This window comes from Mobula hypostoma, chromosome 1 (genome assembly GCF_963921235.1).
Source record: "Mobula hypostoma chromosome 1, sMobHyp1.1, whole genome shotgun sequence".
NCBI lineage: Eukaryota > Metazoa > Chordata > Chondrichthyes > Myliobatiformes > Myliobatidae > Mobula > Mobula hypostoma.
Window position 1 is genome coordinate 123,372,816 of NC_086097.1, and position 25,910 is coordinate 123,398,725.

Sequence of the window (25,910 nt, forward strand, 5' to 3'; positions counted from 1 at the left end):
CTCCCTTGGAGGGTCAGACACCCTGAGCCAATAGGCTAGTCCTGGACTTATTTCATAATTTACTGGCATAATTTACATATTACTATTTAACTATTTATGGTTCTATTACTATTTATTATTTATGGTGCAACTGTAATGAAAACCAATTTCCCCCGGGATCAATAAAGTATGACTATGACTATGACTATTCTCCCATTTAGTCCCACTCCCCCACCTTCTCACCATAACCTTTGATGCCCTAGGTACTCAGATACCTATCAATCTCTACCTTAAATACACCCAATGACTTGGCCTCCACTGCCGCCCGTGGCGACAAATTCCATAGATTCACACCCCCTGGCTAAAAATATTTCTTCACATCTCTGTTCTGAATGGGCGCCCTTCAATCCTTAAATCATGCCCTCTCATACTAGACTCTCCCATCATGGAAACAACTTTGCCACATGCACTCTGTCCATGCCCTTCAACATTCGAAATGTTTCTATGAGGTCCCCCCTCATTCTTCCAAACTCCAAGGAATACAGTCCAAGAGCTGACGAACATTCCTCATATGTTAACCCTCTCATTCCCGGAATCATTCTGGTGAATCTTCTCTCTACCCTCTCCAACGTCAGCACATCAAATATTTAATATATTTACATTTATTATTTTTATTATACTGAAGTATATTATAGTATATTTATTTAATATACATATATATATATTTCTTATGTTAGATTTCACTTTTAGTGGAGGGGAAGGTTAGATTGATCTTCGAGCAGGTTAAAGGATCAACACAACATTGTGGGCCAAAAGGCCTGCCCTTTGTTGTAATGTTCTATTTATAGTAGATTGATGTATTGCACCGCACTATCGCCACAAACAGCAAAATTCACAACCTGATCCTGATTGTGACTCCAAAAGTAAATGTTTATGAATTGTAGTTATCCCCTCAGAACTATTAAATAAGCTTCAAGACGTCAGCCACAATACCTCCTTATGCAATTGGATTCTCGATTTCCTGACTTGCAGACCTCAGTCAGTTTGGATTGGCAACAACATCTCCTCCACATCTCCACCGGCAGAGGTGCACCACAGGGCTGTGTGCTCAGCCCCCTGCTCTACTCGCTTTACACTTATGACTATGTGGCTCAGCCCAGCTCCAATGCCACATTCTAGCTTGCTGGCAACACCACTGGCATAGACTGAATCAAAGGTGATGACCAATCTGCATATCGGAGGAAGATTGAAAATATGGTTCAACAGTTAAATAACAACAACCTCTCACTCAATGCCAGCAAGACCAAGGAGCTGATTATGGACATCAGGAGGAAGAAACCGGGGGTCTATGAGTCAGTCCTCATCGGAGGATCAGACATGGAGAGGGTAACCAACATTAAATTCCTCAGAGTTATTATATTTCAGAGGACCTGTCCTGGGTTCAGCACATTAAGTACAATTATGAAAAAAGCGCTACTTCCTTAGGTGTTTGCAAAGATTCAGCTGACATCTAAAACTTTGAGAAATTTCTATAGATTTTTAGTGGAGAGTATATTGACTGGCTGCATCACAGCCTGTCATGGAAACACGAATGCCTTTGAATGGAAAATTGTACAGAAAATAGTGGATACGGCCCAGTCCATCACAGGTAAAGCCCTACCCACCATCTGCACAGAGCGGTGTCACAGGAAAGCAGCATCCATCATCAGGGATCCCCACCACCCAGGTCACACACTCTGTCTACTGCTGCCGCCAGGAGGAAGGTACAGGAGCCTCAGGACTCACATCACCAGGTTCAGGAACAGTTATTACTCCTCAACCACCAGGCTCTCGAATCAAAGGAGATAACTTCACTCACCTTCATTTGCCCCATCATTGAATTGCTGCCACAACCTATGTACTCACTTTCAAGGACTCTTCATCTCATGTTCTGGATATTTATGGCTTAATTATCTATTACTAATGTTTCTTGTGATTTCAGAGTCTCATTCTTGCATGCAGAGGACTAAGTAGAATATAAAAGCAAGGATGTAATGCTGAGGTTTTATAAGGTATTGGTCAGACTGCACTTGAAGAATTGTGAGCAGTTTTTGACCTCTTATCTAAGAAAAGATGTGCTGGCATTGGAGAGGGTCCAGAAGAGGTTCACAAGAATGACCCCAGGAATGAAAGAGTTAGCATATGAAGAGCATTTTATAGCTCTGGGCCTGTAGTTGCTGGAGTTTAGAATAATGAAGGGAGATCTAATTGAAACCCATCGAATATTAAAAGCCCCAGAGAGGGTGTGGAGAGAACATTTCCTATTGTGGGGGAGTCTAGGACCGGAGGCACAGCCTCAGAATACAAGAACGGTGCTTTAAAATGGAGATGAGGAGGAATTTTAGCTGAAGGGTCGTGAATCTGTGAAATTCATTGCCACCGACAGCATTGGAGGTCAAGTCATTGGTATATTTAAAGTGGAGGTTAATAGGCTCTTTATTTGTAAGGGAGTCAAAGATCACGGGAGAAGGCAGAAGAATGGTATTGAGAGGGATAACACATCAGCCATCATGGAATGGCACAGCAGACTCAAAGAGCCAAATGGTCCAGTTCTGCTCCTACGCCTTATGATGGTGCGGTCTTACAGCTGAGCTCCTCTGGGGTGCTGCAGACAGTGGAAACATTATTTCAGTATGCTGGTCTGCTCTACCACACTCCCTGGATTCTCTGGTATACATGTGCCTGGATTACACATGACACTCTGATCCAGGATACTGACAGGTAGCAGACCACCATTTGCTATCAGGACAACTGACTGGATGACGAGCACTACCCTGCACGAGGTACAAGATATGATCACACTCGAACTGCACACATAGGAAGTTGAATTTCAAATTAAACCTCCATGGATGCAAAGATCAAGGAGGATCAACCTTATTCACTGTTTACATGTATTGGGAATTTGCTGTGGTGTGGTGCCAAGACATGCAATAAAATAAACAACAATTATAAGAATTATATAAAAAAGCTTGGAGGTTAAAGTACAGATATGGAATTAAATGTGCATAAATACCAGCATGTATTTACAATGTAAACAGCATTATAAAAACCTGGTTTAAAGTGTGGACAGTTACCGAGGGAACGGTGGGGGTGGGCAAACTGGAATGGTTGACCAGCTTAACTGTCTGGGTGAAGAAACTTTTGAGATGGCGTGAAGCTTTTGTTTTAATAGCCCCATAGCACTTTCGAGAAGGGAGATTTTCGAAAAGAGAGTTCGCAGGGTGGGTGTGTCCACAATGATTTTTCTTGCCCGTTTCTTTCTCGTGGACACATTTCGAGTCCTGCAGTATTGGTAGACTGCGGCCAGGATATTTTCAGTTGACCCGACAGTTCGCTATAGTTTTTGTATATTGCATTATATCTTCAAATTCACTTATGACATTCGTATAATGATATAGATCTAACTGAGGGCATCCTGCACCATGGGGAATGTACAGACCTGGTATACTGCATATTTATTGTACATGCCTTTGGTGCACGTAGGACAATGGGTTACACTGAGTAATATGGAACGTAGAGAGGGTCTGTGGTCTTTCTGAGGCTACGTCCACACTACACCAGATAATTTTGAAAACGCTGGTTTTGAGTAAAAACGACAGGCATCCACTCTAAGCGTTTTTCAAAATATCTCTGTCCACATTAGACGGATATTTGGGCAAATCTCCTCCTACTGGGCATGCGCAGGACACACAGAAAACAAGCGAAGAGGAAACTGTATACTTGGTGCACGTTTGTCCAGTTATGGAGTAGAAAAAGTTAAAAGGAATTGCTCTTGGCTCTCGCGCAGGAGGACTTAAAAAAAAACAAATACTGGAGCGTATGGAGGCAGCTGACAGGGAGCTCACGGACAATATGACCCGGCTGACGACGAACATTGAAAAACTGACTAACTCCGTTGCATTAATAAAGTACCTTGTTAAATGTATAAAACATGCCTGCATCAGTGTTATCTTGTATTTCCATACAATGTTACATTAGGCTGTTACACATCTATTGTCAGAGAAGTACTTGCAAGTTCTTTGTTCTTGATCCTCCAAAATATTCTGCATGGAATTTGAACTGGAGGTGGCGGAGGGTGTTTTCTGTCCTTACCTTCATACAAGCAAGGACAGAAAACAGGGCAAAGTGAGTATACTTATTTATTCAGTAAGCTATGGGTCAAAGTATTTGGTGAGTACATTTCTAACTCTTCTGGCTTCAGTCTCGTTGCTGTCTGTTCTGAAATTGTCAGGTTCTGCGAAGCGCAGAATCAAATATCGCTGTGATGACTGTACGCTCTAGTATCAACTGTTTGGCGACAGTAAAGTAGTAATAATAATAATAATAATAAAACAATGAAATGCCGTGCTGCCACCATCTGTTCCGGCACGTCATGACAGCGGTTTTAAAAAGCTCCGGTTACCCCGTACACACCGCAAAGGATATTAGGTGTTTTCAGATTTATTCATTCTGGAGACCGTTTCTGAAAATCTCCGTTTTCAGTGGCTGAAAATGCCATTTCAGTGTGGACGGAAGGTCAAAACGAAGAGAAAAAGCTTTGTTTTCAAAATTTTCCGGCGTAGTGTGGACGTAGCCCTATTCAACAGTGAAGGCAAACTGGCATTTGCTGCTTGTATTAATAGCCGTAGCAGAAATCTGTGTAAGGCACAGTTTATGGTCATTGTGGCCTGAGTGGGTACTAACGAAGCTCTGTGAATGTAATTATGGCCACAGTATGCCACATTTTTCAGTGCAGAGCTTTTACTGACCTGAAGACATCTGAAGTACATCAGCAGATTTTTCTCCTGAAGTCCTTTGTTGGGTAGCACTGCCAGCTCAGGGCTCCCTCTGACCATTCCTACTCCTTCAGCTTCTATCTAGCAAGATATCGAATTCTTTCAATATTCCAAAAGCATGATACTGTACCCGATACTTTATAGTAATTTTAACGCAAACAACAGGAATTCTGCAGATGCTGGAAATTCAAGCAACACACATCAAAGTTGCTGGTGAACGCAGCAGGTCAAGCAGCATCTCTAGGAAGAGGTACAGTCGACGTTTCAGGCCGAGACCCTTCGTCAGGACGTCGACTGCACCTCTTCCTACAGATGCTGCTTGGCCTGCTGCGTTCACCAGCAACTTTGATGTGTGTTACTTTATAGTAATGGTGATCTCTTTTCCCACAGAAACTGCACTCCCTGAAGGTGTCACCATCAGTTACCAATGGGCAGCACGGTAGTGTAGTAGTTAACACATCACTTCCCCACGCCAGCAATCAGATAGTTAAATAGATAGATACTTTATTGATCCCAAAGGAAGTTACAGTGTCACAAGGAATACAAGTGCACAGATATAGAGGTTTGAAGAGAAGTAAGAATGAATAAAAAATATAAGTTATCTCAAACAGTCTTAACAAGAGGAGGTCATCACTTTCCCAGCTATAGGTGGACTCATTATAGAGCCTAATAGCCGAGGATAAGAATGACCTCATATAGCGCTCTTTGGAGCAGTGCAGTTGTCTATTACTAAAAGTGCTCCTCTCTTCTGCCAAGGTGGCATGCAGAGGGTGAGAACCACTGTCCAGAATTGCAATGATTTTCCATAAGGTCCTTTGTTCTACCACAGTCTTCAGTGTGTCCAGTTTGACTCCTAGAACAGATCCAGCCGTTCTAATCAGTTTATTGAACCTGTTGGCATCATCCATTTTAATGCCATAGAAGATTGTACTGGCGACAACAGACTGGTAGAACATGTGAAGGAGAGGCTTACATACTCCAAAGGACCTCAGTCTTCTCAGGAAGTAGAGGCAACTCTGGCCCTTCTTGTACACAGCCTCTGGGTACGTCCACACTACGCTGGATAATTTTGAAAACAAAGCTTTTTCTCTTCGTTTTGACCTCCCATCCACACTGAGCCGGCGTTTTCAGCCCCCGAAAACGGAGATTTTCAGAAACGGTCTCCAGAGTGAATAAATCTGAAAACGCCAAATATCTGTTGTAGTGTGTACGGGGTAACCGGAGAGATTTAAAAACGCTGTCATGACAACACCTCAACAACAACGCTTTTATGCTTCTGCTTGGTACTGCGCAAGGACTGCCATACGGCTGTTATAACGCGCAGTCGGTGTGAACGGCGTGAGAGTTAAATTGTAAACTGAGCTTTTTTGACTATTTAAAAACGCTGTCATGACGTGCCGGAACAGACGGCCGCAGTTTCGCATTTCGTTGTTTTCTTGAATGCAACCCTCCACATAACCTAACAAGACGGCAACGAGACTGAAGCCAGAAGAGTTAGAAATGTACTCACCAAATACTTTGACCCGTAGCTTACTGAATAAATAAGTATACTCACTTTGCCCTGTTTTCTGTCCTTGCTTGTATGAAGGTGGTTTACCTATTTATGCAAGTACTTCTCTGACAATAGATGTGTCACAGCCTAATGTAACATTGTATGGAAATACAAGATAACACTGATGCAGACATTTAACAAGGTGCTTTATTACTGCAACAGAGTTAGTCAGTTTTTCAATGTTCATCGTCAGCCGGGTTATACTGTCCGTGAACTCCCTGTCGGTTGCCTCCATACGCTCCAGTATTTGTTTTTTTTAGTTTTAAGTCCTCCTGCAAGATCCAAGAACAATTCTTTTTAAGTTTTTCTACTCTGTAACTGGACAAACGCGCACCAAGTATATCGTTTTGGGCTACTGAGGTGACCTTAAACTAGAATGGGCTACTGAGGTGACTTTAAACTAGAATGGTTGGGGGGTGGGAATCAAATTAAAGAGGCTGGGCGTGAGGAGGTTAGTTCACAACAGGGGGATGGGAACCAGTGCAGAGAGACAGAGGGGTGTAAAGTGAGGGTAGAAGCAAAAAGTACTAAGGAGAAAAGTAAAAGTGGCAGGCCGACAAATCCAGGGCAAGCATTAAAAAGGGCCACTTTTCAACATAATTGTATAAGGGCTAAGAGAGTTGTAAAAGAGCGCCTGAAGGCTTTGTGTGTCAATGCAAGGAGCATTCGTAATAAGGTGGATGAATTGAAAGTGCAGATTGTTATTAATGATTATGATATAGTTGGGATCACAGAGACATGGCTCCAGGGTGACCAAGGATGGGAGCTCAACGTTCAGGGATATTCAATATTCAGGAGGGATAGACATGAAGGAAGGGGAGGTGGGGTGGCATTGCTGGTTAAAGAAGAGATTAACGCAATAGAAAGGAAGGACATAAGCCGGGAAGATGTGGAATCGATATGGGTAGAACTGCGTAACACTAAGGGGCAGAAGACGCTGGTGAGAGTTGTGTACAGGCCACCTAACAGTAGTAGTGAGGTCGGAGATGGTACTAAACAGGAAATTAGAAATGTGTGCAATAAAGGAACAGCAGTTATAATGGGTGACTTCAATCTACATGTAGATTGGGTGAACCAAATTGGTAAAGGTGCTGAGGAAGAGGATTTCTTGGAATGTATGCGGGATGGTTTTTTGAACCAACACGTCGAGGAACCAACTAGAGAGCAGGCTATTCTGGACTGGGTTTTGAGCAATGAGGAAGGGTTAATTAGCAATCTTGTCGTGAGAGGCCCCTTGGATAAGAGTGACCATAATATGGTGGAATTCTTCATTAGGATGGAGAGTGACATAGTTAATTCAGAAACAAAGGTTCTGAACTTAAAGAGGGGTAACCTTGAAGGTATGAGACGTTAATTAGCTACGATAGACTGGCAAATGACACTTAAAAGGATTGATGGTGGATATGCAATGGCAAGCATTTAAAGGTTGCATGGATGAACTACAACAATTGTTCATCCCAGTTTGGCAAAAGAATAAATCAAGGAAGGTAGTGCACCCGTGGCTGACAAGAGAAATTAGGGATAGTATCAATTCCAAAGAAGAAGCATACAAATTAGCCAGAGAAAGTGGCTCACCTGAGGACTGGGAGAAATTCAGAGTTCAGCAGAGGAGGACAAAGGGCTTAATTAGGAAGGGGAAAAACGATTATGAGAGAAAACTGGCAGGGAACATAAAAACTGACTGCAAAAGCTTTCATAGATATGTAAAAAGGAAAAGACTGGTAAAGACAAATGTAGGTCCCCTACAGACAGAAACAGGTGAATTGATTATGGGGAGCAAGGACATGGCAGACCAATTGAATAATTACTTTGGTTCTGTCTTCACTAAGGAGGACATAAATAATCTTCCAGAAATAGTAGGGGACAGAGGGTCCAGTGAGATGGAGGAACTGAGCGAAATACATGTTAGTAGGGAAGTGGTGTTAGGTAAATTGAAGGGATTGAAGGCAGATAAATCCCCAAGGTCAGATGGTCTGCATCCTAGAGTGCTTAAGGAAGTAGCCCAAGAAATAGTGGATGCATCAGTGATAATTTTTCAAAACTCGTTAGATTCTGGACTAGTTCCTGAGGATTGGAGGGTGGCTAATGTAACCCCACTTTTTAAAAAAGGAGGGAGAGAGAAACCGGGGAATTATAGACCGGTTAGCCTAACGTCGGTGGTGGGGAAACTGCTGGAGTCAGTTATCAAAGATGTGATAACAGCACATTTGGAAAGCGGTGAAATCATCGGACAAAGTCAGCGTGGATTTGTGAAAGGAAAATCATGTCTGACGAATCTCATAGAATTTTTTGAGGATGTAACTAGTAGAGTGGATAGGGGAGAACCAGTGGATGTGGTATATTTGGATTTTCAAAAGGCTTTTGACAAGGTCCCACACAGGAGATTAGTGTGCAAACTTAAAGCACACGGTATTGGGGGTAAGGTATTGATGTGGATGGAGAATTGGTTAGCAGACAGGAAGCAAAGAGTGGGAATAAACGGGACCTTTTCAGAATGGCAGGCAGTGACTAGTGGGGTACCGCAAGGCTCAGTGCTGGGACCCCAGTTGTTTACAATATATACTAATGACTTGGATGAGGGAATTAAATGCAGCATCTCCAAGTTTGCGGATGACACGAAGCTGGGTGGCAGTGTTAGCTGTGAGGAGGATGCTAAGAGGATGCAGAGTGACTTGGATAGGTTGGGTGAGTGGGCAAATTCATGGCAGATGCAATTTAATGTGGATAAATGTGAAGTTATCCACTTTGGTGGCAAAAATAGGAAAACAGATTATTATCTGAATGGTGGCCGATTAGGAAAAGGGGAGGTGCAACGAGACCTGGGTGTCATTATACACCAGTCATTGAAAGTGGGCATGCAGGTACAGCAGGCGGTGAAAAAGGCGAATGGTATGCTGGCATTTATAGCGAATGGTATGCTGGCATTTATAGTGAGAGGATTCGAGTACAGGAGCAGGGAGGTACTACTGCAGTTGTACAAGGCCTTGGTGAGACCACACCTGGAGTATTGTGTGCAGTTTTGGTCCCCTAATCTGAGGAAAGACATCCTTGCCATAGAGGGAGTACAAAGAAGGTTCACCAAATTGATTCCTGGGATGGCAGGACTTTCATATGAAGAAAGACTGGATGAACTGGGCTTGTACTCGTTGGAATTTAGAAGATTGAGGGGGATCTAATTGAAACGTATAAAATCCTAAAGGGATTGGACAGGCTAGATGCAGGAAGATTGTTCCCGAAGTTGGGGAAGTCCAGAACAAGGGGTCACAGTTTGAGGATAAAGGGGAAGCCTTTTAGGACCGAGATTAGGAAAAACTTCTTCACACAGAGAGTGGTGAATCTGTGGAATTCTCTGCCACAGGAAACAGTTGAGGCCAGTTCATTGGCTATATTTAAGAGGGAGTTAGATATGGCCCTTGTGGCTACGGGGATCAGGGGGTATGGAGGGAAGGCTGGGGCGGGGTTCTGAGTTGGATGATCAGCCATGATCATAATAAATGGCGGTGCAGGCTCGAAGGGCCGAATGGCCTACTCCTGCACCTATTTTCTATGTTTCTACGTTTTCTCTTCGCTTGTTTTCTGTGTGTCCTGCGCGTGCCCAGTAGGAGGAGATTCGCCCAAATATCCATCTAATGTGGACAGAGATATTTTGAAAAACGCTTAGTGTGGACACCTGTCGTTTTTACTCGAAACCGGCGTTTTCAAAATTATCCTGCGTAGTGTAGACGTAGCCTCTGTATTGCCGCCATTCACCGATCAGTATCACGTTATTACCAGTATGTGAAACGTAGCAGAATTAATTGTGGTTCGGTGCCAAGCATAAAACACAGGACAATATCATAACAGACAACACAATAGCAACCAACAATTTACAAGACAGTAGTGCAAACAGCCAAGAGCAATTGACAATTAGCAGAATGATGACATGTACAAACGTTAATAATCAAACTTAAATAAATATGAACAGACACAATAATTACCAACAGAACAACAAGAACAGGAAAGGCCACTTAACAGATGTTGTGCCGGGAGTCGGATATTACAGCTGAGTGAGTTTTGCTGGGATGCTGGATCGCTACAGGGAACAAGCTTCGGAGATGAGGTGTAATCCTGGTGTTGATAGGTCTGTAGCGTCTCCCTGATGGCAATTTGGTGAATAGGTGATGCTGGTGTGGGTGGAGTCAGCAGTAACCTTTTCAGCTCTTTTCTTCGCTCTGGCAATAAACAGGTCTTTTAATGTCAGTAATTGAAAGCCAATGACCTTCTCCGGTGAGTGGACAACTCCCAGCAGTCTGGAGGGGTCAGCGGGAAACCAAATGGTACATTTTCCCTGTCAGCTTCCTCCAGGTGCTCCAGTTTCCTTCCACATTCCAAGGATATACGGCTAACAGAGAAACACAGAAAACCTACAGCATAACACAGGCCCTTCAGCCCACAATGCTGGGCCGAACATGTCCTTACTTTAGAAATTACCGGTGGTGTCCCATAGCCCTCTATTTTTCTAAGCTCCATGTACTTATCCAGGAGTCTCTTAAAAGACCCTATTGTATCCGCCTCCACCACCGTTGCCGGCAGCCCATTCCACGCACTCACCACTCTGCATAAAAACTTACCCCTGACATCTCCTCTGTACCTACTTCCAAGCACCTTAAAACTGCGCCCTCTCGTTAGCTATTTCAACCCTGGGAAAAAGCCTCTGACTATCCACGCGATCAATGCCTCTTATCATCTTGTATACCTAAAGGCTAGGTTTAGGGTTAGTGAGCTGTGAGCATGCTGTGTTGGCACCAAGAGTGGGGTAGCACTGCGACTTGGCAACACAATCCTCACAGATTTGATTTGATGCGAACGGCACATTACACTGTATGTTTTGATGTGCATGACAAATAAAGCTAATCCTTCTTTCTTTTGTATGTCAGTCTTTATGCAGAAGTACATGAAAAATGCATCGCCAGATACCTGTACAAAGCACACAGGTTCTAGGTTAGAAAACAGGTAAAGTTACACAATTGTAGCAAATGATGCACTGGCTTTAACGTATAAAACATGGCTCAGTCCTACAGCACAATTACACTACAGTGTTGTTATCACAATCTACGTACAGGTCCTGCAGTGATGGTAGACTGCAGCCGATGATCTTTACAGCTGACCTGACAGCTCACTGTAATTTTTATAAATTACAATTTATATCTCAGAGTTCACACAAAGTGTTCGTAAGACAATATACAGTCAGTGGCCATTTAATTAAGGCCAGAAGGTACCTAAACGTGATCACTGAGTGTATTTTTAAACAGAGCAGAACAAAACCTCTCATATCCCTTTTGCCAATCAATTGTCCAGCTCTTGGCTCCATCCCTCCCCCTCCTGTCTTCTCCTATCATTTTGGATCTCCCCCTCCCCCTCCCACTTTCAAATCTCTTACTAACTCTTCCTTCAGTTAGTCCTGACGAAGGGTCTCGGCCTGAAACGTCGACTGTACCTCTTCCTATAGATGCTGCCCAGCCTGCTGCGTTCACCAGCAACTTTGATGTGTGATTGCTTGAAATTCCAGCATCTGCAGATTTCCTTGTGTTTGCAAGAATAAAACCTTACTTTTATTCCCAACTATCAGTCAGAAATTAAATAGCTTATTACCTCATTTCTATTTCTTTAGGGATGCAGTGTGGAACAGGCCCTTCTTGCTCTATGAACAGCACCACCCACCAGCATAGCTGTTTAATCACCAGCCTAATCACAGGACAATTAACTTACTAATCATAGAAACATAGAAAATAGGTGCAGGAGTAGGCCATTCGGCCTTCGAGCCTGCACTGCCATTTATTATGATCATGGCTGATCATCCAACTCAGAACCCCGCCCCAGCCTTCCCTCCATACCCCCTGACCCCCGTAGCCACAAGGGCCATATCTAACTCCCTCTTAAATATAGCCAATGAACTGGCCTCAACTGTTTCCTGTGGCAGAGAATTCCACAGATTCACCACTCTCTGTGTGAAGAAGTTTTTCCTAATCTCGGTCCTAAAAGGCTTCCCCTCTATCCTCAAACTGTGACCCCTCGTTCTGGACTTCCCCAACATCGGGAACAATCTTCCTGCATCTAGCCTGTCCAATCCCTTTAGGATCTTATACGTTTCAATCAGATCCCCCCTCAATCTTCTAAATTCCAACGAGTACAAGCCCAGTTCATCCAGTCTTTCTTCATATGAAAGTCCTGCCATCCCAGGAATCAATCTGGTGAACCTTCTTTGTACTCCCTCTATGGCAAAGGTGTCTTTCCTCAGATTAGGGGACCAAAACTGCACACAATACTCCAGGTGTGGTCTCACCAAGGCCTTGTACAACTGCTGTAGTACCTCCCTGCTCCTGTACTCGAATCCTCTCGCTATAAATGCCAGCATACCATTCGCCTTTTTCACCGCCTGCTGTACCTGCATGCCCACTTTCAATGACTGGTGTATAATGACACCCAGGTCTCGTTGCACCTCCCCTTTTCCTAATCGGCCACCATTCAGATAATAATCTGTTTTCCTATTTTTGCCACCAAAGTGGATAACTTCACATTTATCCACATTAAATTGCATCTGCCATGAATTTGCCCACTCACCCAACCTATCCAAGTCACTCTGCATCCTCTTAGCATCCTCCTCACTGCTAACACTGCCACCCAGCTTCGTGTCATCCGCCAACTTGGAGATGCTGCATTTACGTCTTTGGGCTGTGAAATGAAACCGGAGCACCGGTGGAAACCCATGTAGTCACGGGGAGAGCAAACAAACTCCTCTCTGGCAGAATTGAATTCTGAACTCCAACACCCCGAGCTGCAACAGCTTCGCACGGACCGCTATGCCACCGTGATGACCCAGTTTTGCCCCATAATTTCTTGACACAAGAATGACTTGCCAGACTCCCAGGCAGTTAAAGAGAACAACAGAATCCCCAATATCCAGTAAATGGTCTAAGTGAGCATCCGCTGCCCTCTTATAGTATCACACCTGTTTAAGGACCTCCTGCTTTGATTTGCTCACGTCTTCGTATTTGATCTTCCACTGAGATAAATCAGCTTCTAGTTTCTCAATCTGCCTTCCAAGTGCAGCTTTGTCCCTGTGTGGAAAAGAAGTTTTAAAAAGAATTTTATAGTTCAATAATGGAAGTGCAGCCAACAATAATTATGTAATATGAACACTTATGTCTGTACATGCCCAAATTTTATATTAGCTGTTTATATTTTATATAAACAACTAATAAATTATTACCTATATTTTATTTTGAATGCGCAACTTTGACGCTACACATGCTGGAACTGGAATAAAAAACAGAATGCTGGAAGAACTGTGGATTAAGCAGCATCTAAGATCCAAAACGTCAACTTAAATCTTCTTCTATGGAGAACACAAAATGCTGGAGGAACTCAGCAGGTCGAGCAAAATCTATGGAGGGGAATGAACAGTTAACATTTTGGGCCCAGACCCTGAATCAGGACTGGAAAGGAAGGATTGAAAGGCCAGAATAAGGAGGTGGGGGGGGGGGGAGGAAGGAGGACAAGCTGGAAAGTGATAGGCGAAACCAGGTGGGGGTGGGGGGCAGAAGTAAGAAGCTGGGAGGTGATAGGTGGAAAATGTAAAGGATTGAAGAAGGAATCCTAAAGGTGAAGAGAGTGGACCATGGGAGAAAAGGATGGAGGTGGGACACTAGAGAATTGGTGGGTGGCTCAGGGGAAGGGAGGTAATAAGAGGAGATCAGAATGGGAATAAAAGGGGGGGGGGGGAACAGAGAAACTACCAGAAGTCAGAGAAACCAATGTTCATGCCATCAGTTTGGAGGCTACCCAGACAGAATATGAGGTGTTGCTCCTCCAACTTGAGAGTGGCCTCATCGTGGCAGTAGAGAAGAACATAAACTGACATGTTGGAGTGGGAATGGGAAGTAGAATTAAAATGGGTGGCCACCAGGAAATGCCACCTGTTGCGGCAGATGGTGCAAAGGTGCTCGGATATGTGCATTGCTCAGGATTTCCAGCATCTGCAGAACCTCTCGTGCTCCTTCCACAGACACTGCTCGAAACAATGAGCTCTTCTACCATCCAGATTTTGTTATCATTTAGAGATATTCCTTTATCAATCAGTATCTGCCAAGGTATCAAATAATGAATATGCCTGTAACAGTCCATTCTGAAGAGCTGAATAAAATAATTGTCTTTATGTGCTGCTCTTTCATAGTTTCAGGATGCCCCAAAGCACTTCACCTAAATTAAATCACCTGAAACAGGACCTGCCCGGGAAACCGATCACACAGTTCTTTCTAAGAGATTACATGGGTACAATGTTCCTCTGAGGTATTCGATCTTTCACACAAAAAAGCTCAAATCAATTATTATCTAAGGATTGCAAATGAGTAGAGTATAGAGGGGTCCAGGTATTGCAGATGAAACTTGAACAGGTACAGGTACAGGTACAGGTACAGGTACAAGCAGTCAGAAAAGCAAGTGGGCACGATGGGGTTCGGGATACAGAAATAAGGAAATACCAGAATTGTACAGAGTTTTGGTGAGGTCACACCTAGAGTACTGTGTACAGTTCTGGAACTCCTATTTATAAAAGGATAACCTAGCCTTGGTGTAAGTCCATAAGAAATTCACAAAGCTGTTGGTGGCAGTCTATTACAAGTTGGTGTCTATCCATTACAGGTTCATGAAGCTGTTTGTGACAGCCCATTATAAATTCAGTTCATTACAGATTGGTGTCTGTCTATTACAGATTCACGAAGCTGCTTGTGACAGCCCATTACAAATTCAGTTCATTACAGATTGGTGGTGGTCCATTACAGATTCATGAAGCTTTTTTACAGATTCAGTCCATTACAAGTTGGTGGTAGTCCATTACAGATTCAGTACATTACAGATTGATGGCAGTCCATAACTGATTCACGAAGCTGTCGATGGTGGTTCATTACAGAATCAGTCCATTACAAGTTGGTGGTAGTCCATGATAGATTCAGTCCATTACAGATTGATGGCAGTCCATTACAGATTCACAAAGTTGTCTACAATCCTTCCATAGAGATGAAGGTGTTTCCAATCACAAATGGTTGTCGACAGGATTTCTCAATTCTTTGAAGTGCCACCACAAATTCTGGCGCCATGACCACAATGTTCAGCAAAACAACAAAACAAAACATACCAAATAACAAAGCAACGAAGCAAACCAAGATCCATTCATCCCTCCCACACACATACACATTCCCTTAACTGCAGGAGAAGTCATCTTCTTCGGCGACCAGCCTCCAGCAGGCTCATACATTTGCAGATATTGAACTTCGACTTCCCTAGCAGACTTGAAGAGATTTGCAGATTTGGGGATCCAGACATCAGGCCTCGATTTCTGGACCTCCAATCGAAGACCAGGCCTCTAACTGGACTTCCATTCTTGACCTGCATGCTACTGTGGCAGGAAACTGGTGCAAACCCCTGGACTGTACTGGTGTTCCCTGAGCAAAGAATCATCTAAGTTGCCTGTGGGGTGGCCAGTGAGGGACAAGCCAGGATGAGTGATGGAGACAGTCAGCATGAAAACATGAGGCTCAGGGCTGCACCCAAACCAGCATGCTGACTACAAACCATGACCAGGAACTGGCAGCATCCACTGTGGCTTGGTCTGATTGCCTTTCTCCTCACCAGCAACTGAGTATGATGAAAATTCCTCTCTCCCGCTCCCTTCGACTGCACAGCTCTCCAGACCTCAGAATTATCTCTATGGTGATGACCCGCCACTGAACTCATGCAGACAGATACAAGGACAGGGGGCGAATCACAAACAAGAGAAAATCTGCAGAAGCTGGAAATCCAAGCAACACACAAAGATGCTGGGGGAACTCAGCAGGCCAGGCAGCATCTATGGAACAGAGTAAACCGTCCACTCTTTGGGCCGAGACCCTTCATCAGGACTGATGAAGGAGAGGGGGCGTATACTGCTTCTGTCACAGCCCATCACATTGCATGATATTGAGGAGATTTGTTATGTCAACAAAGAGTCCACCAAATTCCTACAGATGTATCACAGAGAGCATTCTAACTGGTTGCATCACCACCTGGTATGGAGGGGTCACTTAAGCGAATCAGAAAAATGTGCAAACTCAGCCAGCTTTCTCACAGAAACTAGGTTCCCCACCATCGAGGACCTCTTCAAAAGATGATGCCTCAAAAAGGTCACATCTATCATAAAGGACCCCCCCCCCACGACCCTCTTCTCATTACTACTGTCAGAGAGGAGGTACAGTACAGGTGCCTAAAGGTACATACTTTTTAGGAACAGCTTCTTCCCCTCTGCCGTCAGATTTCTGAAGGGACAATGAACCTATTAACACAACCTCACCATTTTCGCTCTTTTTTGCACTAATTATTGAATTTAAGCTTTTAATATACACACTTAGTGGCCACTTTATTAGGTACACCTGTACTCCTGCTTGTTAATGCAAATATCTAATCAGCCTATCACGTGGCAGCAACTCAATTCATAAAAGCATGCAGATGTGACCAACAGGTTTAGTTGTTGCTCAGACCAAACATCGGAACGGGAAAGAACTGTGATCCAAGTGATTTTGACCGGGAATGATTGTTGGTGCTGGTAGGGATGGTTTGAGTATCTCAAAAACTGCTGATCTGGTGTTTTTTTTGCATACAACAATTTCTGGAGTTTACAGAGAATGGTGCGAAAAATATCCAGTGAGCAGCAGTTCTGGGGGTATATATATTTATAGGCATCCTTTAGTCTTGTGAGACCATCAATTTGCACCTTGGAAGATTTCCGGGCGCAGGCCTGGGCAAGGTTGTATGGAAGACCAGCAGTTGCCCATGCTGCAAGTCTCCCTCTCCACGCCACTGATGTTGTCCAAGGGAAGGGCACTAGGGCCAATACAGCTTGGCACCGGTGTCGTTGCAGAGCAATGTGTGGTTAAGTGCCTTGCTCAAGGACACAACACGCTGCTTCAGCTGAGGCTCGAACTAGCGACCTTCAGATCACTAGACCAACGCCTTAACCACTTGGCCACGCGCCAACACTGGGGGTATAAAACACCTTATTAATAAGAGAGCTCTGAGGAAAACGGCCAGACTGGTTCAAGCTGACAGGAAGGTGACAGTAACTCAAATAACCACACGTTACAACAGTGGTGTGCAGAAGAGAATCTTTGAACGCACAACACGTGGAACCTTGAAGTGGATGGGTTACAGCAACAGAAGACCACAAATGTACACTCAGTGGCCACTTTATTAGGTTATGGAGGTACTGGGTGTGGACACTGAGTGTATATTTCTTTGTCTGATTTACGGTGTTTTTATGTAATGCACTGTAGTGCTGCTGCAAAGCAAATTTCACAACAGGTCAGTGACATTAAACCTGATTCCAATCCAACATCAAAAAGAGTAAGACGAGGGAGCACACACCAATCCTCAGAGGGAGCAGAAGTGGAAAGAGTGAGCAGCTTAAATTTCCTGGGGATCTAACCTGGACCCAACATATCCATGCAACTATAAAGAAGGAATGACAGCAGCTATATTTCATGAGGAATTTGAGGAAATTTGGTTTGTCACCAAAAGCACTCGCAAATTTCTACAGATGTACTGTGGAGAACATTCTAACTGGCTGCATCACCTTCTGGTATTGGGGTGGGGGAGGGGCTACTGCACAGGATCGTAGTAAGCTGCAGAGAGTTGTAAACTTAGTCAGCTCCATCACGCGCACTGGCCTCTGTAGTACCCACATCATCTTCAATGAGCAATGCCTCAAATTAGGACTTGTGCACATTAGGATTTGTGAACATTAGGATTAGGATTTGTCAGTCTTGTGTACTTTTTAGATTCTGGTGTACTTTTTTGTTTTACTGTGATTGTCTGCACGAAAATGAATTTCAAGGTATAATGACCTATATACATACTTTCATAACAAATTTACTGTGAGATTTTTACTTCTGAAATTTGAGATGGATATTGGTAGCGTAGTAGTTAACGTGACACCATTACAGCTCAGGGCATTCCAAAGTTCGAAGTTCGATTGTGGCAGCGTTTCTAATGGAGCTTATACATTCTCCTGTGAGTGTGTGTGATTCCTCCATGTGCTCTGGTTTCCTCCCACAGTCCAAAGGTGTACTGGTTAGGTTAATTAATCATTGTAAATTGGCCTGTGATTAGGCTAGGGTTAAATAGGTGAGTTGCAGATCATTGGGCCAGAAAATAAAACATAAATAACCTGAAACTCTAATCTGTTCCCTTCTCCACAGATGCTGTTGGATTGGAGCATTTTCAGTATTTCCTTCACTAGCTGAGAACTATAGAGTTTGTACAAATCCAGTCCTCTGGAGATCAAGTTATTGAGCTCAATGGTCCAGCCCAATATCCGGCTGTCATCCAGCATATATTTTCAGCAACAATATGCACAACTTGACAATTTTTCAAGATAAAGAATTGCTCTATTTGTCACATGTACATCAAAACATACAGTGAAATGTATTGCTTTGTGTCATTGACCAACACAGTCCGAGGTTGTGCTGGGGGCAGCCTGCAAATGTTTCCGGCACCCACATTGCATGCCCCCAACTCACTAACCCTAACCCTTCCCGAATCTCTTTGAAATGTGGGTGGAAACAGAAGAACCGAAAGGAAACCCACGTGGTCATGGGGAGAAGGTACAGACTCCTTACAGACAGCAAGAATCGAACCCCAATCGGTGATCGCTGTCTCTGTAACAGGTTTCCGCTAACCGCTACACCACTGTGCCACCCATAAATTCTCATAAAGCCTGCCAAGTACCCAGGCAAGTTCCACAAGCTGGCCCTGTAAGTGCATTTTGCATGGCTCATATTCCTGTTAAGGGAAGACAGGATACCAGACGCTTCACGAGCTGATGTCAGCAGTAAAGCCCCACTAACCTACTGGGTGAACTGCTACATTGAAGAGGTTGACAGACCACTACCCCATGAAGGACATGAGCAATAAACGCTGGCCATGATAGCAACATCCATATCCCAAAAATGAATTTAAAATATGTAAGATTCATGATTGCAAAGGGGAAGGAGGGTGCAAGGAAACTCTGCAAGGTTTCCTCCCTCCTACAGTCCAATGACCTCCCAGGTGGGTTAAATGGTTATTGCTAACTGTCCAGTGATTAGGGTCAAATCGAGGTTGTTGGTGGGCAGTGTGGCTCAAATAATCAGCTAATTAATTAATTCAAAGATTGTTAGGTTCTCGATGAGTAAGGATATCAAAAGTTACGGGGAGAAGGCAGGAGAATAGGGTTAATAAATCAGCTGTGAAGGAATGGGGAGAAGACTTGATGGGCCAAATGGCCTAATTCTGCTGCTATAGTATGGTCTTAAGGTCTTATGATCTAACGTATTGCCTTCTTCAGCATAAACAGGGGTTTATATTACTAGGCTAATTAATCCAGTGATGAAGACCAGTAACCTTAAAAGGCCATTGAGTTCCTCCAGCAGTTTGTGTGCAGAAAGCAAATGTCTAATGGCAATTCTGGAACCACGCAAAAATATCTTTTTCAAACTGTCCTTCCTGAGGGAAGTAAAAGTGTAATACTATGCAGCTGGATTTTTGTGACTCCCACTCTGATTGTAGGCATTCCTGGTATTTCCTATCTGAAATACATTATAGCAACAGTGCACAGTAGAAATGATTTCCTACAGAAAATGCTTATAAGCTGAAGATCAGCTTAACAACGATAACTGGGCACTGCGGTAGCATAGCGGTTAGTGCGACGCTATTACAGGTCGGGGCGTTCCAGAGTTCAGAGTTCAATTCCAGCACCATTCTGTCAGGAGCCTCTCCATTCTCCCTGTGGAATGAGTAGGTTTTCCTGGGATTCTCCAGTTTCCTCCCTCAGTCCAAAGACAAAACGAGTAGGTTAACTGGTATTTGTAAATCGACGTGATTAGGTTAGGGTTAATCGGGGTTGTGGGGTTACTCAGGCGGCGTGGCTCGAAGGAGTAAAAGGACCAATTCCACATTGTATTACTAAATTTAAGATATTGGAAATAATTAACCAGTGACCTAAAGGCAACCCTTAGATCCCTTATTGTTTATTTCTCCACATCACAGGAAAAAAAAAGGTCACAGAATGAAGGAATAAAGAATGAATCTTTACTTTTATCGATAGATGCTGCCTGACCTGAGCTCCTCCAGCATTCAGTGTGTGTCACAGGAATAAGTGTACTTTCATTGATATGGGTCAGCGATATTTTCTTTAAGAGGAACTGTCTACATTAATTTATTGCAAGTTATTTGCAGGCTTGTGTGAGTATGTATTAAAATTTTATTTTATAAAAAATAAATTACAAAAAAAAAGAAAATTTATTTTACTTACAGATACTGCACGGACCAGGCCGTTCTGGTCCAACATTGTTTTAGCCAGTAATAACAACAATAAAAGGGTTCATGACCTTTATTAATAACCGAATAAAGTATCTACACCAATACTTTAATTATGAGAAGCATTAAGGGCAATTATTGACTGAGAACGAGTCTTCTCCAAGGATCGCCATGGGGGAGAAAGAGGCTTGTGAGTTCCTGAGATCCGAGACCAATGCTGTCTGCAGTTTAGCCTAGGTTCTGGTAGGGTCACCCATGGCGGTAAGGTCAAGGCAGAGGTTCCAGATAAAGATCGACCCAACCAAGGCCTCAGTGGTGGAGCTTTTGGAAGCTGACGGCACATCACAACAGCAGTGAAGGGTCTCCAGTCGTCTCACACTCCATACCACTGGACCCTGACACCGCTCTGTCAAGGACTGTGTGACGGCTGGCTATGATTCAGCCTCCCCACATTAAACAAAGTCATGCACAGGCATTCTCCATTAAGGAAATCCGCCCTAACATCGCAGAGTTTTATGGATAGCAGATCGTCCGTTTCAGTCACCTGAGGACCCATCAATAGACGACCCCTTAAGGCAATACCATCATCGACTCGAGTATCGCACTATTACTGTTCAATGGGAGAGTACAGCAAGTATACGTAAAGTGATATGATATGAGCAACTATAGAAAACAAACATCCCTGGCTACAAAGAAATTGGTTTACAGGCAGTTTTCAGAAACAGAACCCTTATGTAACCCAGGATCTGCCTACATTTCTTTAGTAGTACATTCTTCCTAGTTTCCCCTTTTTCCCTGGACCATTGATTCTGGGAGCTTTTTATTTGAGTCATCTGAGCAAAAGCAGTAATCAAATTAAAGCAGTTATAATTAATCATACACACTGCCAGCATGAGCCACAAACATTGTGGTCCATGACCTCGTTACAGAAGTTTAGCATTCCCCAGATTAAAGGCTTTAAGGATGAGGTTCATTTGTCACAAATACATCGAAACATACGGTGAAATGCATCGTTTGCACCAAATCAAATCAGCTTTGACTGTGGACTGTGCTGGGCAGCCACTCTTCCAGTGTCAGCATAACATGCCCACAACACACTAACTCTAACCATATGTCTTGGAAATGTGGGAGGAAACCAGAGCACCCAGAGGAAAGCCACGCAGTAATGGGGAGAATGTACAAAATCTTTACAGACAGCGGCGGAAATTGAGCCCGAACGGTCATCTCTGGCGCTGTATTAGCTTTAAGCTAACTGCTACACTACCACGCTCCCATATTCCAACAGTCCGATAACGTGGTTTTACCATGCCTTCCAGAAGACTAAAATACAGGTCTAATAACTTGTATTTTCTCGGGACCATTCCTATTTATTTACTGAGATACAGAATGGAGTGGGCCCCTCCGGCCCCTCGAGCCACGTCACCCAGCAATCCCCCAATTTAATCCCAGCCTAATCACAATTTACAATGACCAACTGACCTATCAACTGGTACGTCTTTGGACTGTGGGAGGAAGCCCACACGGTCACAGGCAGAATGTTACAAACTCCTTACAGGCAGTGGCGGGAATCGAAACCAGGTCACTTGTGCTGTAAAGTGTCATGCTAACCACTAGGCTACCGTGCCACCTTAACGTTAAGCATGGACCAAAGAGCTCAATTCCTGAGATGAGGCGTGGGTAACTCCTCTCAGCATCAAGGCAGCATTTGAAGACGTGGAGTCCAGGAGCTCTGATAAAATGAAAGACAATGATCATCAAGGTGTAAGCACTCGAATTGTGGATTCATACTTCACAACTGCCGGGCAGCATGGTACCATAGCGGTTAGCATAATGCTATTACAGCACCAGAGACCTGGGTTCAATCCCCGTCGCTGACTATAAAGGGTTTGTATGTTCTCCCGTGACCGCTTGGGTTTCCTCCAGAGGCTCAGGTTTCCTCTCACATTCCAAAGACAGACAGGTGAGTAGGTTCATTGGTGACATGGTATAATTAAGCAGGGTGGGCTCGTTGGGCCTTAAGAGCCTGTTACTGTGCTGTATCTCTAAATAAAATTTTTTTAAAAAAGAAAGGTGGTTTTGCTAGTAGGAAATTATTCATCCAGGCCCCATTGGGTAACTCTGCATTAAGTGGGCCCAAACATCTCCAGCTGCTTCAGCAACAGCATTTCTTCTATCATAAGGTGAACATAGCACTGTTTGCTAATGATTACACAATGGTCAGTTCTATTCACAACTCAACAAATAAAGCATTGCCTGCAAGGCTCCGACACGACAGCGTAACGGTTAGCACGATGCTATTACGGCTTAGGGAGTCAGATCGGAGATCAATCCCAGCATCCTTTGTAAGGAGACTGTATGTCCTCCACATGGAATGTGTGGACTTTCTCCGGGTGCTCCAGATTCCTCCCAAACACATACTGGTTAGTAGATTAATTGATCGTTGCAAACTGTCCCATGATTAACTCATGGTTAATCGGGGGCTATCAAGGGTTGCTGGGCAGTACAGCTCAAAGGGGCAGAAGGGCCTATTCTGTGCTGTATCTCCAAATCAACAATCAGGCATGGGTTGATTAAGTGACAAATAACAACCATGTCACCAAAGTACCAGGAAATAGATTACAGAATCAAACTACTACCCTTGATGTTCCTTAACATTACCAATACCCAGTCTTTCAGCATCAATAACGCCGGAGATCCTGCGGAATGCTGGAATTCCAGAGTAATACACACAAAATGCTGAAGGAACTCAGCAGGTCAGGCAGCATCTAGGGAGAGGAATAAACAGTCGACAAGACTCTTCTACCATCAATATTCCGGGGCTGAAGAGCCACACATAACCGTGGCTGTAACAGGACAACAGATAGTGTTCCAGCTCGAGGGACCTGGATTTCAAAGTTCAGGGTAAATTTATTATCATACTGTACATCACCATATACAACTCTGTGAAACATTTTCTTGCTGGTATTCACAGGAAAATAAAAAATCATGCATAACAAAGACAAACAACGTGCAAAAGACTAATTGTGCAAATAATAATAAAATGTATATTAAATAAATAATTAAGGCTTAATGTTGGCCTTGGTGCAGTACATGTGCAACTTGCACATTCTCTCTGTCACTATGTGAGTGTTCACTTTGTCTCCCACATCCCAAAGATATGACAGAGGGTTAAACGGTTACTGTAATCACCCCTTAGTGAGAAATAAAATCACAGGGAATTTGATGGGTTTGTGAGAGAGAATATGCTGATTTGACAGTTGACAGAGGACAGTAGATAACAACTGGCATCTTGATTTCATGCCCATGGGTAAACTGCTACTATGAGTGTGGGGTCAACACTCAAGACCCGCAGATGTCCCTTCCTCTCCCAAAGGTAAGCCCTGCCAGTGGGGTTGGACATCCCCAGGGACTGTGACGGAGGAAGCTGTCATGCCATCTATAATGTATGATTCTATCAGTACTACCATGTTGACTGCTACATGACCAATGTGTGGGAAATCTCTTCAAAGTTCAACACCAGTGGCTGATTTTTGTGAGGAGATCATTGTAAAGTCAGTTGTTCTGGGAATGATTCTTCTGTGTCCAGTTTAACCATAAGACCGTAGGACACAGGAACAGAGTTCGGGTATTTGGCCTATCAAGTTTGCACAGGAACACAATTAGACCATTTGGTGCATCAAGTCTGCATAGGAACACTATTTTGCCATTTGGCCCATCAAGTCCGCTCCAACATTCCATCACGGTTGATTCATTATCATTTTCAACCCCTTTCTCCTGCCTTCTCCCCGTAACCTTTGACACCGTTACTAATCAAGAACCTATCAACCTCCACTTTAAATATACCCAATGACTTGGCCTCCACAGTCACCTGTGGCAATGAATTCCACAGATGCACCACCCTCTGGCTAAAAAATATCTTCCTCATCTCTGTTCTAAAGGGACATCTTTGTATTTAGAGGCTATGCCCTCTGGTCCTAGACTCTCCCACAGCCACCTTAATAAATTTTATTCTTTATTTGAGAAATGGCATGAAAGATGAGCGGCCAATCGGTGAAATTGTATTTTCAAAGACCAGCTGTCTGCCTGGATGAAGAATCCCAGGCTCTGAGTCTGGTCCCTGGTCAATGCTGGACAATATTCTCATTCTTCATTTACCAAGGCTGCCGCATCAGGTGCTTCAGAGTCAACCACATTCCTGCCAATCTGGAGTTGCACACTGGTCAGCCCAGGGAGATATGACAGACTTCCTCCCCTACAGAACATTAGCAAGCCAAATGTGTGAGCATGATAATCCATTCGTACTGTGGACATTAAAAATAAAATTAAAATTCCACAACTGTCACAGTGGTGAACACATGGCCCTAGATTGTTCATTCAGGCGAACAGCTGGTCATTGAAAATACAATTTCACAGGTCGGCAACCCATTTTCCATGACATTTCTCAAATAAGAAACATCAGTTATTGATGCCACAACTGAAAATTGTACAAAATTACATGCAGAAATAATACAAAAACAGTAATTTCTGAACTAAATGGGTTTAACAGCATTTAGCTCTATAAAAGCTGTGAAGAGATCGCTCAAAAATGTGGACCAACAGCACAAAGAACAACATTGGAAAAGCAATAAACCAATTCTAACATGAACAGCTTGTGCATTGATACAACCCAGTCCATCACCGGCAGAGTCCTCCCCACCACTGGGCACATCTACAAGGAGTGCTGCCACAAGAAAGCAGCATCCATCAGCAAGGACCCCACCATCCAGACATGCCCTCTTCTTGCTACTGCCATTGGGCAGGAGGTACAGGAGCCTTAGGTCCCACATCACCAGGTTCAGGGACAGTTATTACCCTTCAACCATCAAGCTCCTGAACCAACTAACTTCTCTCACCTCAACATTGAATTGATTCCACAATCTGTTGAATCACTCTTAAAGGACTCTACAACTCATGTTCTCAGGATTATTTATTTACTTATTTATTTATAATTTTTGTATTTGCAGTTTCTCTTCTTTTACACATTGGTTATTTCTCCATCTTTGTTTATGTGTAGTTTGTCACTAATTATATTGTATCTCTTTGTGCTACAGTGAATGACTTCAAGATACATGACCATGACTGCTTTATTTGGTATTATTGGAGGAAAGGATATTATTTTGGAGCCATCTGATTTGCATATTTTGGCTTTTACGTCTCTTATA

The 25,910-nt window shown here is 43.5% G+C and overlaps 1 protein-coding gene across 7 annotated transcripts in view; it reads right to left on the reverse strand.

Moving 5' to 3' along the window:
- Positions 1-25,910, reverse strand: part of LOC134350204 (coiled-coil domain-containing protein 102A-like) — a 657,542-nt gene that overhangs the window by 506,747 nt on the left and 124,885 nt on the right. For all 7 annotated transcript variants that reach the window (XR_010018849.1, XR_010018848.1, XM_063055227.1 and 4 more), the window contains exon 4: positions 13,334-13,442. Coding sequence is in view for 5 of the 7 variants with exons in the window: in XM_063055227.1 (XP_062911297.1) it covers positions 13,334-13,442 (109 nt within the window). In the remaining 2 variants the exon portion in view is untranslated. The remainder of the gene's footprint in view (positions 1-13,333; positions 13,443-25,910) is intronic.